Source organism: Aaosphaeria arxii (genome assembly GCF_010015735.1).
Source record: "Aaosphaeria arxii CBS 175.79 unplaced genomic scaffold BU24scaffold_11, whole genome shotgun sequence".
Lineage (NCBI taxonomy): Eukaryota > Fungi > Ascomycota > Dothideomycetes > Pleosporales > Aaosphaeria > Aaosphaeria arxii.
The window spans coordinates 532,826-549,518 of record NW_022983484.1 but is presented as its reverse complement, the minus strand read 5'-3'; the positions used below and the strand labels follow the sequence as shown (position 1 = coordinate 549,518).

Below are 16,693 nucleotides of genomic sequence, written 5' to 3'. Positions count from 1 at the left end.
AGAACGGATATATAGATGAACACGTTCAAGGAAGGCAAAAGCCGCGACCCAGGAAACTTTGTGCATCCTTCAGCCGGGTCCCTATTGTATTAGCAGCCGTCGTTCACGATGCAAGGCCCGCCCTCGGTGTCTGCACGCTGCAGCAGAGATTCTGCGACGGCACTGTAATGTGCTCTGGGGATGCTGCTGCAAGCCACGCTGTCCTGCCCACACTCGGGCTTCCACCAAACACGCTGCTTAAGCCGCTTCGATATCGCAACTGTGCATCAAGGAACTGCCGTTGTCCATGTCGCGATTGGTCTATCGCGATTTATCCGGATGCAAACACAAGGCAGGCGCAGAGCAGGGTAGGTTATTGTATACCGAATACACAAGTGGCGGGTCAGGGGGAGAGATGTATGTTCGTTGCCGTCACCGATGTGATGGTTCCAGAGGCTCGTCACGTGAACATGGTCCGAAAGGGGTTTAAACGGCCGCGCACAGGCCCCAGCCATTTCCAACGTCGATCAAACGCTTTCTTGGACAGACGACCGACAGCCTCAATCTCATTCCTGCAACCAGCGTCATCCATCATCCTCCTATCCCCACCCCGCCTCCCAAGACGTCCTGTTCTCATCTCTTTCGCGTATTCATGCAGTGTGGACATGTTTCGGATCTCCAATTTACCCTAGCGAGCCGTGAAGCCTTCTTTCATCACCCAGTTCTCGGTACTCGGTCGCGTTCTGTCATGAGCCGCCCGCATGTCTAGTTCCTTGTATGACCCGGATACTGCCGCCATTCTCGTCCAGCCCTGGAGTGAGGCTTTCAGGGTATGCATCTTCTTTCTATTGAATTCGAATCATGTGCCCTCTCGTTCCATCCCTCAATGGAATGGCGTTACGCCCTGGTGTGATGAAGTTCTAACAGAGGTACACAGAGCCAGCGAGATGTCGGACTGAGGATACCTATCAATTACAATACTGACCCTGCCGTTTCGCTTCAAGCTGCTTGTTTCGCCCACAATCAGTATGCGAGCGAGGCGTTCGCAAAGTGCTTTTCCAACTTGCTTGCCATAGGTTTCAAAAGATTTTATGTGGACGTTTACTGGGATTCTGGTCGTGAGCTCTGGAGTCTATGTCCTGCGCAAATCCCACCTGCTGCCCAGCAAGAGCAAGAGCAGCAAACATCTCCAACAGTCTTGACTGTCCTTCCCAACGCTCCCAGCGTCATCACGAGCAGCGCTAGTAGCAGTGGTTCTTCGGCAGACGCACTATCATCTGTTCCAGCTGGCCCGATTCCTGTGCTAAAGGTCCGACAAGATGAATCAAGTCGAGGGTCAGAGGCAAGTCAAACTCAGACATCCTCTCCTACGGCCCCTACCGGCGTGTCTGTATCCTCATCATCGGCTACTCCTTCTGCACTCCCGGCTCCGGGCTACTTCGAGTCGATGATCCAAGTTGGCCGCTTCAATTGTTCGTCCCAGATGTCTCTGAGCTATATCGCAGACATTCTGGATGACTATTTTTCTGATACTGATACCACCGTGGAGGCCTCCCTGCTTTCCCTCATTCTCGATATACATGCTGCGGCCTCCTATTCAGATCCTGATGCGCCGGCGCCAATGGCTTCAAACCTGCCCCCGTCTGGCGGATTGCTGAAGGACGTAGTGAGGGGAAACTTGTCAGAAGAAGTATTTACTCCTGACAAGTTGCAGTCTGACCGCAACAACCTTGAGGGATCGTGGTATGATGTGCCGCGAGATCAAATGCCTGCCATCGGCTACTACGATGTCCAACGTAATGACACCAATCAACCCATCACTGTTGATGGTTGGCCTACAGAAGCGTACATAGAGTTTCAAAGGTATCTTCGAATCTTGGTAGGACTGGGTAATATCGATCCTCAGATGAGCAACTACGATTACACCGAAGACCTGGGTACTATCTTCAGGCAGGGCCAACTACAAGTGTATCACAACACGTCTATCGCGTCTAGCGGTACACTCACCTCGGGCTGCATGTTCGACCCTTCTCAAAACGGCATTACTCCAGAGACAAATTCGTCATGGGCCGTGACCAACGCACCAGCGCTCTCCCTATCCCCCAACATCGACCCTCAAGTACCGATCGCGAGTATCTCGAATATAACGTCTTGTGGAATGGGTCCCATTCTCAACACGACGCTGGGCTCTGCGACTGCCGACCAGAACTTTCAGCCATACCTCGCTTTCACTTACTCCACGCTTTGGACGTGGGCACCTGGTCAACCACTGAATACTTCCTCCACCCGCCATGAATACATGAACAAATGCGTAGCAATTGCTCTCACTGGCCCTAATCCAAACCGCTGGGTAACTGTCGACTGTACCATGCGTATGCGATTCGTGTGCCAGTCGGATGACGAACCATATAAATGGACACTTTCTCCGGAATCTGCAACCTATTTCTTAGGCGATGAAGCCTGCCCTAGCGGTTACACATTCACCGTGCCTCATACCTCCCTCGAACAAGCCCATCTAATCTCTTCTATCTCCTCTATGCAGTCGATGGATGGCTCCCCCATCGACCGCGTGTACATCAACTTCAACTCCATCGACGTGCCAGACTGCTGGACTACCGGCATAAACGCCACATGCCCTTACCAACCCCGTCAGGATGTAAATAAAACCCGCCTTGTCGTCGTCCCCACCGTTGCCGCTGTCATCATCTTCGTGCTCGCCGTTGCCACGTTCTTCGTGAAGTGTGCGTCGAATCGTACAGAGAATATGAGAGGCCGGAGGAGGAGAAACGTGTCTGGATGGGTGTACGAAGGTGTGCCAAGTTAGCCACCCTTTATGTCCAGAAACATGTACCATTGGCTTGTGTATTTTGATTTTCTGTTCGGGCTTACAGCGGGAGTATTATCATTTATTTACATGGTTGCCAGTTAATACCCAACATGCATTTCTATCAACAATGTATTCAGATAGTATAGTAAATATCATATATAATCTAGCACCAATTCTCTCTCGGGCTTCCCGTCAATTTTTACGATCAACCCATGATGAGACCCTACACCACGCACGTCTTCCGTCCTATGAGATGCCTTGCGCCATCTTAACATACATGATTGAAAAGCCCTAAATTCATGAGTGGGTGGCTTGACCAATCTATGGCGCCTAGTTTTGTTTAGCATTCGAGGCCGCGGCGCCACGCGCATGTATTGCTTTGGTTATATACAGTTCTCTGGAAGACGGGGACACAGCATTGGATTGCCTAAATGCATGATCGAAGCGATACGGGGACTATCAGAGGTTGTATGACGTCGGTCTCGATTAGATTACCTGGCGGATGATCTAGAATTTTACTTTGAATCTACATCTCGATCATTTTTAGTTGGGTGCTTGATACCCATCAACATCCGTGCTATTGCTAAGCTTCTCATACTTCTTCACACTCTCCAAATCCGCCTTCAACTTGTTGGAAATCAACTTATACGCATCAGTGCCGACAACACATCTCAACGGAGGATCCTTCATGACCGCCAATTCATAGAAAGCCTGGGCGCCCTTGACCGGATCGCCAGCCTGGGTGTGATGTCGCTTCCCGGCATTTGACCTCGCGTCAATGTGGTCGTACGCCGAGTTCTTGTTGGCATGGAACTGCATGCTTCGGCCAGCCCAGTCGGTTCGGAAACCACCGGGCTCAATAAGCGTGAACTTGATACCCCATTCGGGCTTGACTTCTTTGGAGATTGCGTCTGTGAAGCCCTCCACGGCAAATTTTGATGCGTTGTAGATGGAGTATGTAGGGACGCCTGGCATTATATGTTAGTATTTTCATTCAATCTCATGTGCCGCAAACATACCAAGAAGACCACCAATCGATGTAACCTGCTGAATAACACCCCCAGTCTTCAAATCCCGCATGACCTGCATCGCCTTACGAGTAACGTTGACGACGCCATAGAAATTCACATCCATCTGCGTCTTGACCTCCTCATCGGACAACGACTCAAACTCGCCTGCTAAGCCATACCCGGCATTGTTGACGACCACGTCCACGCGTCCGAATTTCTTCACGGCGGCATCGAAGGCTTTGTCGATTGTATCGGGTTTTGTGACGTCCAGGTCCACTATGAGACTGTTGGTATCGTTGGTGCCTTCAAATGATAGGCTGGATGAGTTGCGGGCCGTGGCTACGACGTAGTCGCCCTTGTCGAGGACTACTTTGACGAGTTCGGAGCCGAAGCCGGTGGAGGTTCCGGTGATGAGGAATACGCGGGGTGCCATTGTTTTGACGTGGATGAATTATGTTGTTGTGTTTGTTAAGGTGCTTCTTTTGTCGCTTTGGAGGTTCAACGTTTAGTCTTATATATCGTCATCGACCATCGGATAATGCATCAAAAGTCCGCGTTAATTCCGTACTTGCTAATCACCTTTGCGGATGTGAACATTATTCCCGCATGCTCACCACGATATAGATAGACTTTGTGAGGTTGTGTAACCTGTGATAGATAACATATGTAATGCTAAATGTCTCCATTTGGTATCGATTGTTCTTTTGTATCGTTGCTGATCAGAAGATTGTCACTCGGTTCTGAGCCACCGTAGTAAGCTGCCCAAACAACAGATCCGTAGTATTCCATTATTGATATTGTCCACCTACTATCTCGGTACGTGATATCGGGATTGGCAAGCAGTAGACGCTAACTAGAAACTGCAGTGCCCAGCAACGTGTCGGTTTAGGTCACGTGCATCCGAGGTATTACAATTCTTTGAAACCACATTACATTCAAATGTGAGGAGTAAGTAAATATCAAGATATTGAAAAGAACTCTACAAGTATTTATTCAGATACACATTCAAAACTGGTCAGAAGGAGTTTGGCGTTGGACAGGGAAGTTCAGGTTTCCACGATGATTGCATTGATCCGCATAGCCGTTTCAAAATCTCCTTTAGCCAATCACACAGCCCATAGCAGCTAGGTAACGGCAATAGATCCGAGTAACTGCGGAGCTGATGACAGGCCGTTTCCAGGTGCTTAGCTGGTTCAGTCGAAGACCTCGCCAGGTTCAAAGCGGACGCCATCAAGACAAGCTGGAATTCGGCAACCGAACGATACCAAATTTGTCTGTCCTAGATCTCGAAATGAACTCGAAATAAGCATTGAGACCCTCCAGCCCTACCACCAAAAGAACGAAGATCTGGGGAGTTCGCGATGCATTTGACGATGAGGAGCGACCCGAAAGGGTATAGTCTTGCCTTGGCATGCGTCATCAATGCCAGGAGAACACTCCCAATGGTCACGCTATCCATGATACTTGATCTGCCAAGTATCACAATGTGAATACAGGTTTGGAGAGGGATATCATAAAACCTAGCCTTCTTCTTTACCACATTCTACAACTTTGCTCGTTCTTATATCACACATCGCAACTCAATTGTTGAGGCTGTCTACGACCTTCAACAATTTCCAATGGCTGACAAGGGAGACGGATCGACGGAGCGCCGCGGGGTCAAAGAGAAGATCGAACATCCTTTCCCTGAGCTCCGCGAGAAGCTGAAAGAGACTTCTCTGTACGATGCTAAAATCAAGGCCGTACATCTGAAGCACAAGATTGGAAAGTTTAAAAATCTGTTCAATCCTAATCATCGCCACGACGAGGAGCATGAACAAAAGACAGACGAGAAGCGCAAGAAGGTTTGCGATGGCCATCGCTTCAACTCATTTGCCCCTGAAAGAGACGGAAACTTGATCAAGTGGTATATTGACGGCAGAGACTATTTCTGGGTATGTGACTCTGATCGATTGCGCGAGTTGATCTAACTAGGAGTCAGGCTGTCGCAGAGGCTTTAGACAAAGCGCAACAGTCAATTTATATCGAGGATTGGTGGCTGTCACCGGAGCTTGTAGGTCTTTGCCATTCTAACCTCCCAATTATTACTTATTCGCTGCCAGTTCCTCAAACGACCCCCATTCTATAACCAAGAATGGCGTTTAGATCAGATCCTCAAGCGTCGCGCAGAAGCTGGCGTCAAGATTTACATCATCGTATACAAAGAGGTAAGATACGCCAACGTTCTAATTCAAGCGCGATACTCACACGACCAGGTTTCGGCTGCACTTACCTGCAACAGTCAGCACACGAAGAAAGCTATGATGAATCTTATTCCTGAGGGCAAGCCTGGGTATGGAAACATTAAGCTGATGCGACACCCTGATCACAATGTTTTGGAGAATGCCTCCGATATGACATTTTACTGGGTAGGCATATAAATTCCTCCAGTAGCCGAAACACCAGACTAACCATCGCTAGGCGCATCACGAAAAGTTTATTGTCATTGATTATGCGATGGCATTCATCGGAGGACTGGACATGTGCTACGTATGTAATAGAACCGAACCAAAAAAGTTAAACTAATAATAGGAATAGGGCCGCTGGGACAATCATCAGCATCCTCTTGCCGATGTCCATCCATCCGGCGTTCAGAATGAGATCTTCCCTGGGCAGGATTACAACAACAACCGCATCATGGACTTCCAGACCGTTGAAGACTGGAAATCTAACGCCCTAGACAAGTCAGACTATGGACGTATGCCATGGCACGATGTCGCTATGGGTGTGATCGGACCCTGCGTCTACGACATTGCAGAGCACTTTGTCCTGCGCTGGAATTTCTGCAAGCGAGACAAATACAAGCGAGATGAACGTTACGACTGGCTCACCCTGGAAGGCCGCGAAGGAGAGGATGAAGATCTCGTCGGTGTGCAACGACCGAAGTTCCCAATGGGAGACTACGTTCATCACCCATTCACACCACTGAGCACGAAGAACCTGGACAACCGAGGAACCGTACATGCGCAGATCGTGCGTAGCAGCGCCGACTGGAGCAGTGGAATCCTGCCCGAGGAGAAGAGCATTCAAACCGCTTACATCGAATTGATCCGTAACGCGAAGCACTTCGTGTACATCGAGAACCAATTCTTCATCACGGCAACCGGTGATCAACAAAACCCAGTCCATAACCAGATCGGGAAAGCGATCGTAGATGCCGTGGTTCGCGCCGGCAAAGAAGGTAGAAAATTCAGGGTCATCATCCTAATTCCTGCCATTCCTGGCTTTGCGGGAGATCTTAGGGAGAACGCAGCAATGGGAACCCGAGCGATCATGGACTACCAGTACAAGAGTATCTGCCGCGGAGAGCACAGTATCTTTGGGCAGTGTGAAGCGCAGGGCGTCAACCCCAGGGAACACATTTTCTTCTTCAACCTCCGTTCATACGATCGCATCAATGTCACCCGCAAGCTCATCGAACACGAAGAGAAGTCCGGCATGAAGTACAAAGACCTCGTCCAGGCCGAAGTGGAAGAACTGGAAGCTCCTTTGGAAGACGGCAATGAGGCACGAATACGGGCCGCAGACATGCGACGACGCTTCGCCGCTGACGAAGGCGAGGTCGCTGCTGGTGATCAAGGCGGCATCATCGACCCCGATTCCATTGCCGACGATGCCATGTTGACGGACAAGAAGCCCAGCACCGAGCCATGGGAGGGCGACCCCGAGGCTGAGAAGGAACACTTCTTCCAAGAAGAACTCTACATCCACGCCAAACTCTGCATCATCGACGACGAATACGTCATCTGCGGCAGCTCCAACATCAACGACCGCTCCCAACTCGGCTACCACGACTCCGAACTCACAATCGTCATGAATGACACGGACAAGATCGAAACCGTGATGGACGGCCAGCCCTACCAAGCCGGCAAGCACGCCTGGACTCTCCGCACAATGCTCTGGCGCGAGCATCTCGGCCTCCTGCCACCACAGGCCCTCGACGCAAGCGACGACCCGAACGCCCAACCCCCAGGCCATTCCCCCAACGAGTACCGCGAAGGGCCCGAACTCGACTTCGTCCGGGACCCTCTCGGCAACGAATTATGGACGAGATGGTGCGAACAAGCCACCGTCAACACGTCCGTATTCAAAGACCTGTTCCACGCCGATCCCGACGATGAGATCCTCACCTTCGACGACTACGACAAGTTCACGCCCAACCCTAAAACTGATGAAAAGCACAAGCAAGGCCATCTGTACGATCTAGACAGGCCGGTCGAGGAAGTCAGGAGAGAGCTGGACAGGATCAAGGGACACTTGGTCTGGATGCCGCTCAAATTCCTGGAACAGGCGGAGATGGCAGAGAAAGGATTGCAGGTCAATTCTTGGACGGAGAGTGTGTACACTTGAGTGACGTGCCGTCGGCGGATTCATCATTTCTGGGATTTCTATGGAGTTGGTCAATTTTGAAGGCCTCGTGTGGGGGCAGTTGATCTGGGAACTATTTGTTTATGAAGTTTTATGATTTGTTGGGCTTGCTATTAATACCTCTCTGTGGTAGTACAGGTTTCAATTACTAATGACAACCACCATGGACTCGAGGATTGAAAATCTACTCGCTTCAATGACTCAACCACCCCTTGTACCTTCTATAAATTGCAGTACGTGATATCGCAGAAGACCAACCCTCACTGCTCTTCGCCGTCTAAATCAAAGAGTCGATACCATGGCTCCATCTCTGGACCCAGAGTAATCCGGCCAGGGTCCAGTGTCGTTTGATCTACTCCACCCCGTGCTATCACGACCTTGCCAACATACCTATACGCCTTTGACCCGCGGCTCGTGAAAATATCCAATAGATGAGTAAGCCGCTCCTCGACAGCCTGAACGCCATTCCACTTAACGCCGTAGAGAGGCGTGTCCATGTCGAGACCATCACAGAGCCCCGGAGTGCGCACGGGAACCTCCTCTTCTGTGAGCAGCACTGGAGTTTCACTCTCCTGGACGTCAAGGTTGATACATAGTCTGCGAATGAAAAGGTTGCCGTAGTTGTAGCCTGAAGTGAAAAGCCCCACTGCCCGGTGCGGTTGTTCGAGCTTCCCTGCCATGCCGCTGTGTAAGAGTCTAAGGAGGAATGAATTTATGGTGTTCCCCACATATGTCCTCTTTCGATATATCCAACGGTCGGTGTGATCCAAGACCAGTTCTGGATTGCTTGTACAGAATTTGACATTGATCGTGAGCGACTCGATTTGAGCTGTCTTGTACGGTACTGTGAAGCGCCATGTCGGTAGCAGATACTGTTCGTTGACGACAGGAAGATCTATAACGTATTCCGGTTTTAATCTGGCTAGCAACGCAGTCACTTCGGCATGCATTTGGCGATTGGCCAGTAGGAGACCCATCTTCGTGGCGATGGGTGTTGATAGGTGAGGATGGAGATAGAGTATTTTCCTACACTTCTCTTTTACAACTACATCTTCACATACCCTTCGCATGTGGCGTCTTGGTCCGTAGGGGATATGTGGGATATGGAAAATCGCATACTCGAGAATCTCGTCACGCAGTTCGCGTGGGAGATGGAAGAAGGGGAACATGCGATATTCGGATGTTGGGAGTTTCGTGGTACATACAGTACAAAGCACAGTAACCACCGCATGATCTGAAACATACGGCATACCAATTAATTCTATCCTCTATCCAGACTAGCATACAGCTGGCAACAATCCACGTGATTTGTGGCAAGATTTCAAGAACTCCTCAGACCAATGCTAGTCCAGACAAAGCCTAGCAGGATAAGAAGTTATTCGCGGTTAATTCAACGCACAGACCAGCCTTGCACAGTATTATATGTAACATACCTCACTCTTCAAGGTATCTGCTCGAGACTAATTGGCTCACTTTGGACAATTGGCTTGTAGCTGAAAGGTTATCTGAATTGAAGTGCTAGCCCCCATGCATAATTACTGAGAGCCATGGCTGAAACAACTTGATTCGATTATGCGTTTAGCAAGATGACTACAACTACTGCTGAGTCGAAAACTATACACTGCATTTATAAATTTCTCCTGTGGATGTCAAGTTTATGTCTGCAATACCTGACGATGAATACATGTAGCTCTGACATGATGGCATTGACATCGGTTGATCCAACTCCTGGAAAATACACTCTACTTACTGTTAGAACAAGGGGCAATTCCTGCCATTTATACTAGCTAGAGGCCTGAGTGGCCCAGATTAGCTTAGTATGATTACATAATGCTCCCTATAACACTGGCTGAGAAACAATAAGTTTCCTCAGCGATTCGTCTCTATCATTTGGGGATAATAGAATTGACTCGATCTCACTATTGCTAATTGCCAACTTCTAAGTGCCCTGCAAACCAATCCTAACACTTACTACAGCAGCATTAACTCGAGATGAGCAGGTAAACATAAAGCACGGCTTGCTGCGATGTAGAAAATGCCAGGGACAAGATAACTTCACCAGGCCGACTATATCCATCCGGTGTACTAACCTGGGTGGCGCTACAACTAAAGATCTCTAGGAGTAGGATATTCTTCTTTGAACTTGAAAGATGAGACCAATCGACAGGGACATGTTCGCCGATGAAGGGATTATACATCCGACAGAGAATTATAGAAGTCTACTATAACTACAGTCCAACTCTCCTACAGAGGACCTCAAGACCCTTAAAGAAGCGATGCGCTATATATTCCTGACTCGGAACAGGAGTGGCCGTAGTCCTCAAACTTAAACACAAACCCAGCCATGATGGAGGTGACATAGCCCGCTCAAATTAGAGAGATATCGAAAGGAGCAAAGGTCGTAAGTAGCTAGGGTGTAACACTGTTCTGATTCGATTCTATAAGTCGAAGTATTGCTTGTCGTAAGGTCCTGGGTTCCAAGACATGTCATAAATGAGTTTCCCTATGTGGCTCATCGTAGCTTTTATTCTAAGCTTCACTCAAATGGGAAAATTTACTATTTAGGACTGGATGGTAAGTGGAGATCATGATACCATAGTACAGCAACATCACAGATTGAACAAGTGAGAAACACTTGATGAGTCAAACAAAGAGATACATTCATGGAGAATAGTGTATGATGAAACCCGCAGTGCCTATCTGCATTTCTTCGTTCCTTTAGAGTGCTGAGATCTTTAAGGCCTGCCGCCTTGTGCAGTCCTGAGCTTGACCTCTGCTTCGTCTTCCCATAGCACCCGCGCCCGACAATCTACCAAATCGCCGCGTAGTCTTTGAACACCACCTGAAAAAACTGGCAATTTTCAGTGTCCAGCGGGATTTGGAGGCGGCGATTTCCAGAGTTGTTCCTGGAGCCGCTCATCCCAGTACTGTTTGGCAAAATATCGTGAAACATGTGCCTCTTTAGAATAAAATCCTGCGGCCGCTTCCGCGATGTCTTTGGGTCTCGACGTGTTAATCTTCCGAGTTTTCGGGGATCTTGCCATTGTTTGACTCGACAGTAGAAAGTCGTGCAAAGTCGGTCATGCCTTGTGAATAGCCTTGCAGGAAGCTATCTTCTTCGTGCGCTTCGAGCGTCTTGTGAGCATCAATGTCGGGGTCGTCAAGCCTTTCGAGACTCTTCATGAAAACATCGATCCACTCGACACTACCGTGTAGGACTTTTGCCTCTCGATCATATTTTTTCTCCAAATCCTCAAGCTCGATGCGGTGATCTTCTGATGCTGCATCTTGAACGATACCACTCAAGAAATCGCGGAACTCTAGCAGCGACTGCTGCTTATCCGCAGAATCTAAAAGTACGTCAAGTTGATCGTTCACCTGAAGAATTAGCCGCTCGGCCACTAAATGCTTGAGTTTGGATTTCTCAAGCGCTGCCTTTTGTTCTTCGAGTTCGAGTTCCATCTTATCCACTGCCCACCTCTGTCTCACAAAGCGTCTGATCTCTTCTTGAAACCAACGCTTGTACTTTTCATTGATCTCTTCGGATTGTCGCGTTATCTGGGCCTTTAACGCGCTCTTCATCTTTCTCAGCTCAGAATTTTCCTCTTCAAGCTGGCGCCTTTCGGCGAGGAGTATCGCGGTCGTGGCGGGGTCATCATCGGATGGTTGCTCCTCAGCCTGGCTCGGAGGAACATCTTCGCAGCCGTCTCCACCGGAAAAATCCTGGTTTGACGGGCTTGACGACATGCAACGTCCATGTTTCTCAGTCTGGCTCAGAGAAACGACGTCATCTTCATAGCCGTCTTCACCAGACAGATCCTGGCTTGACGGGCGTGGGGACATGTGACGTCCTTGGGATGACGTGCTGAACATGACGTTTTCGGACCGGAATTGTTCACTGCTCATTTCTGCAGCAGAACTTTCGCCTTGAGCCACATGGAATGTGGGTTCTTCTTTCACAGCGGACCGTGGTTTTTCATCGTGTCGGGTTACGGCCGAAGCCGATGTAATGACATCCATCGTGAGGTACAATGGGGCCAAAGAAGATTGGAGGCGGTAGAAGTAAGAAGAAGGGAGGATGGGAGGATGTGCGCGGGAGGTTGAGAGAAGAAAGAGGAAAGTGAGAGATGTTTACAACCACCCTCTATCGAAGTGATGGTTCTAGCGTCTATCGGCTTCGGTGAAACCAAACCTCCATATTTGCGTTGTGCTGTTTGTTTGGTGAGAAGGTGAAGGCGAGTTCGTCAGTTTGTCCGTGTCATTGCTTTCAACCTCACAATGGATTGACATAAGCTTCGTCCTAGAGAAACAGACTCTGCTGGCACATGCTCATCTATGGTCAAATTGGCAATGCTGTGTTCAGTAGCCGGCGTATAACATAACATGAAGGAAGTTGATCACAATGGCAGGTTGCTACACAACCTCAATTTATAAACGTCGGTATTATGGTCCATGAAAGACATCATGGGTGGCTAGCGGAGATACTCAATTGATCTACACTAACTCCAAGCAGGCCTTCGTCGAACGGTTGATGCTTTAAAGTACCTTTGATAACGTTCTAAATCAAATGCGCCGTCTTCCAGCTCCTTACTATTCGCATCTCCCGCCCAACAAAACGTCTTACACCCCATTAGCACCTCCCCACTTTCCAGCCTTACATCGCACTCACACCACGTATACGCCTCCGTCTCGTACTCTGCCAAGCGCTTGAACTCCGAAACAGACCTACAATTCCAGACCGTACCACTCACTGCGCCATCTTGAGACGGAACTAAAGCGGGATAGATACCCCACATTCGGACCGTAAAACCTGTTGTAGATCCGTGGCAGATATATGGCGAATTCGGCAGCTCGATAATGGATTGAAGTACTTCTGGGTCCATGAGAGTGCCGTAGAAGAACAGGTTGCATGGAAAATTAGGTGGAGCGGATGGCGTTGGTTTGGTTTTCGAGAGGCTGCTCAGGTGAGAAGATTTCTTCGATGTTGTTGGAGTTACTATCTTGCTTGACATCTTTCGGCGCACTGATCGAAGTGGCGGGGGCACTGGGATTTTGGATTCTTCGTTGTGTACATGCGTTGAAGTGCCCTCATCAGTTCGTTCCACTGGTTGCGGCGTAGTTTCACCGGAGGTTGGCATCTCTCCATCCGTGTTAACGTTTGTCATGACAAGTCGTGAGCGATATGAATTAATCCTACCGGGGAAAAGATTTAGTTAAAACCGGAAGTTGGTAAGGGTTAAAGGACCAGATGTGTTGTTTAAGTCTTGTAAGGGTCAGTGTTGCTATATGCTGATGCATGGATATGTCGCTTAGGTGACACGCTGGTTGAATCTTGAGCGACGCGTCAAGCATGGACAACAATACTTAATACTTTTGTATATAGGGCAATGGCTCTCGTGAATTCAAATTCTAAGTCTGTATAGGGCGAGTATCTGTCTCTTGCCTCGCAGAGAACTGGATGCACATTATCCCACAACACGCGCAAAACCACGTGACCGATGAACGACATCTCTTCAACTCATTCACATTGGTGGAGGCATTCTCTCTACCATGTATACTCATAAAGGCAAGGCAATGACCCATAAGCAATCAGTAAGGGATTTTAAAGATACAATTGAAAGAAAATGCCACAAGACAAGAAAATGGCGCATCTCTGCCCGTCGGATGTATGAGAACGACGCCCGTATCGTCATGTAATGTATGGCAGCACCACAATCGAGACATCTCACTCAAAAAATCTAGTTTGGAGTATCACGCTGGTAGAAGCATCATCTAGAAAGCGGAAAAGCGTTACATTCGCACTAAAAACCGCCTCTTGCTATCTATGTAACCATCGAACATCCCAAACATTAGAAAATGATAGCATTCGAAATGCCTGTCTTCACTAGAAGAGGGTGTAGCATTTGTCACCTGTCCCCGATATGTAGCGTTTCTCGACTGGAATCTCGATCAGTCCTTCTCAATTTTGCCACCGGACGCGTGTTCGACTGTTTCTCCTTGTCCTATGCAGTGTTCAAGGGCAGACCATAAGGCTCCGTACTTTCTCCAATAGGCCCTGTCCTTTCAACTAGGAGCTGTCGAATTCCAGAGTTCAGGACCCCAATGTTCTTCTGCATTGCGATAAACTAAAGATTAGCTTGTGCTAGACTTCTGTCTAGCATTACCTTCTCTTTGGCGAACCCTTTCGTCAGCAGACTAAATATTCTCAATGAGTTGGCAGGGCTCATCCCGCTCAGGTTCAGTCATCTTCAGTCTTCCATCGCCTACATGTACTGGTGTCTCTGGCGAAACGCATGTCTGCAACGTCTCTGGCGAAACGCATGTCTGCAACGTCTCTGGCGAAACGCATGTCTGCAACGTCCCTGGCGAAACGCGTGTCTGCAACGTCTCTGGCAGCATTAGTCAACTGGGCCACCGCACGATTCTGCGGTGCGTCTGATTCCTGACGTCTCTTGGGTCCGACGTCTCTTGAGTCCGACGTCTCCTGATTCGACGTCACTGGGTCTGGCGTCACTGGGTCTGGCGTCACTGGGTCTGGTGTCACTGGGTCTGGCGTCACTGGGTCTGGCGTCACTGGGTCTGGCGTCACTGGGTCTGACGTCTCTAGCAGCTGTAGTCAACTGGGTCACCCCATGGCCGTACATCATCTCTCTTAGATTCGATAATCAGGAATCCGGTCCTGCATCGCTTCTATTTCTCGGGCGATTTCTCGGGTGCCTTGGGCCTGTCTGGCCACAAAGGTTCTAGCAGCATTGTTCAGCTCATTCACCTCGCGCCGCGCTGCATCTCTCTCAGATTCGACCATATCAATATGTTTCCGCAACGCCTCTATCTCTTGGGCGTCGTATCTAGCAGCAATAGTTAGCTGGTTCACCTCATAGTGCGCTGCATCTCTCTGAGATTCAGCATCTTTTACTCTGGCCTCCAACTCTCTGACTTGGTCAATGATATCCATCAGCATGTCGGTTCTGTGAATTCCAGCCCTCGAAAGCTCCTCCATGAGCGCATCAATTGCAGCTATCACCAGATTGCTATCTCCTGTGCGCGGAGGTGATTGAGCCGGGCTGGCGTTGTCGTGACTGCTTCCACGGCGCGCGCCAAATTGGTTCGTGGCAGTCGCTCCGGGATCGTCTCCATCATCAGCTGGTGGGATACCGCGGTACGGATAGCCAGCTAGGATGGTGGAATGTTGCCACCACGCAGGAGTGAATATGTGCGCATATTCGGGAGCACCCAGAAGAGGACAAAGTCTGCCAATATGGGCGTTCGGTTTTTGACACAGCCGGCAGAATCCCGTGCATTTCCAGAAAAACTGCTTATGTATGGCAGATTTGTTGTTGCGTCCGCACCGCACACAGCTCTTAGTGGATGTGCGTCCAAACATCGTTGCGGAATCCTCCAGGCGCCTGGTAGTTTGATTCATGCGCTCTTGCGCGGGTGATCTACCCGGCGCTGACCGTTGGTGATAGGAGAAGTCGGGAGGAGTAAAAGAATCCATTGCGGTTACAATCTATTATGATTGCTGTCCGTGGTAGGAGGAAGAAAGGTGAGAGAAAGAGATAAGAAGAGGCAATGGGAGGGGAGAGCAGGAAGAGAGGAGAGCGAAGGTGGGGATAGATGTACGATTTGTGTTTGCCAAGACTTTTCCGCATGGCGAGAGAGCCCTATACTTCGCTTTATTTTTTTTCCTCTTTCAATTGCCGTAATTGTTAGTGTTGATGGCCTTCATTGTTGTTATCATCTCAGTGTTGTTCTTCCTTTCTCACCTGTTCTCCCACCTCCCACCTTCAGAAGGGAAGGTATTTTTAAGGAAGCGTTCCCTTTTTCTAGACTTTATGATTCTCTAGCTTTTAAATGGGACATTGCAATAAGTGAGTGATCCTTATGTTAATTCAACCTTCTGTATCTTCGGTAACGGAAGCTAAGTCCGCGCTGATGGTTCGAACCGCAAGACGGTATGAACACTTGAAGCATTAACAATTCTCGCAATGAAGGCATCGCAATATAGCATAATTGTACAAATCAACCACTCCATATGGTGTGTCTACCTACTAAGTGCCCCCGTGATTGATTAGTTCTAAGTAGTGGACTTTTTTTGACAAGCCCCCAAATGTAAGATGGTGATATTGGAAATTCATAGAAATTCCGCAGCCTGCTCCTAATCAGCCGGATTCCTTAAGGCTGACACATCTTAAGCTGCAGGCACCAGTTCTTGAACTCAGTGCCCAGGATTGGACCGAATCTTCTCCTGCACCTCGTCACAATCCATAGTGCTGCAGCTGCATTGTTAGGAAGAGCACAATTAGAAAAAAAGCTCACCGGTCCTATTTCGGTACCACAAAAGGAAAACTTCCGAAATGCAAGATCCCTACCGAAGGATTCTGGGTCGTAAGATTCGAGGCTCTCAGCCTCGTTTTACCCCGGACCATATGAGCTCGCTTAATCATGATATATTGGATTTTTGAAGCAG

At 49.0% G+C, this 16,693-nt stretch overlaps 7 protein-coding genes across 7 annotated transcripts; 2 read left to right on the top strand and 5 right to left on the bottom strand.

Annotated features, from left to right (window-relative positions):
• Positions 1–617: 617 nt before the first annotated feature.
• Positions 618–2,881, top strand: BU24DRAFT_58624 (lectin C-type domain-containing protein). The gene is made up of 2 exons (XM_033534438.1): positions 618–809; positions 917–2,881. The coding sequence occupies exons 1-2, from the start codon at positions 741–743 to the stop codon at positions 2,801–2,803; spliced, it is 1,956 nt and encodes a 651-aa protein (XP_033378789.1). The 5' UTR covers positions 618–740; the 3' UTR covers positions 2,804–2,881.
• Positions 2,882–3,263: 382 nt separating this feature from the next.
• On the bottom strand, positions 3,264–4,459 carry BU24DRAFT_58618 (NAD(P)-binding protein). Its single transcript, XM_033534437.1, has 2 exons — positions 3,826–4,459; positions 3,264–3,774 (listed from the first exon to the last, which is right to left on the bottom strand). Exons 1-2 carry the CDS (start codon positions 4,247–4,249, stop codon positions 3,350–3,352), a joined length of 849 nt encoding a protein of 282 aa, XP_033378788.1. The 5' UTR covers positions 4,250–4,459; the 3' UTR covers positions 3,264–3,349.
• Positions 4,460–5,190: 731 nt separating this feature from the next.
• Positions 5,191–8,344, top strand: BU24DRAFT_58592 (phospholipase-like protein PldA). Its single transcript, XM_033534435.1, has 6 exons — positions 5,191–5,750; positions 5,798–5,869; positions 5,919–6,023; positions 6,072–6,224; positions 6,277–6,345; positions 6,394–8,344. Exons 1-6 carry the CDS (start codon positions 5,436–5,438, stop codon positions 8,203–8,205), a joined length of 2,526 nt encoding a protein of 841 aa, XP_033378787.1. The 5' UTR covers positions 5,191–5,435; the 3' UTR covers positions 8,206–8,344.
• On the bottom strand, positions 8,345–9,527 carry BU24DRAFT_58608 (uncharacterized protein). Its single transcript, XM_033534436.1, has 2 exons — positions 9,343–9,527; positions 8,345–9,249 (listed from the first exon to the last, which is right to left on the bottom strand). The coding sequence occupies exons 1-2, from the start codon at positions 9,471–9,473 to the stop codon at positions 8,484–8,486; spliced, it is 897 nt and encodes a 298-aa protein (XP_033378786.1). The 5' UTR covers positions 9,474–9,527; the 3' UTR covers positions 8,345–8,483.
• Positions 9,528–11,235: 1,708 nt separating this feature from the next.
• On the bottom strand, positions 11,236–12,308 carry BU24DRAFT_454814 (uncharacterized protein; the record flags this gene model as incomplete). The annotated part of the gene is made up of 1 exon (XM_033531339.1): positions 11,236–12,308. Exon 1 carries the CDS (start codon positions 12,241–12,243, stop codon positions 11,236–11,238), a length of 1,008 nt encoding a protein of 335 aa, XP_033378785.1. The 5' UTR covers positions 12,244–12,308.
• A 414-nt stretch (positions 12,309–12,722) lies between these two features.
• On the bottom strand, positions 12,723–13,458 carry BU24DRAFT_399805 (uncharacterized protein; the record flags this gene model as incomplete). The annotated part of the gene is made up of 2 exons (XM_033525423.1): positions 13,421–13,458; positions 12,723–13,363 (listed from the first exon to the last, which is right to left on the bottom strand). Exon 2 carries the CDS (start codon positions 13,359–13,361, stop codon positions 12,723–12,725), a length of 639 nt encoding a protein of 212 aa, XP_033378784.1. The 5' UTR covers positions 13,362–13,363; positions 13,421–13,458.
• A 1,310-nt stretch (positions 13,459–14,768) lies between these two features.
• Positions 14,769–16,099, bottom strand: BU24DRAFT_58574 (uncharacterized protein). The gene has a single exon (XM_033534434.1). The coding sequence runs from the start codon at positions 15,719–15,721 to the stop codon at positions 14,876–14,878; it is 846 nt and encodes a 281-aa protein (XP_033378783.1). The 5' UTR covers positions 15,722–16,099; the 3' UTR covers positions 14,769–14,875.
• Positions 16,100–16,693: the final 594 nt, after the last annotated feature.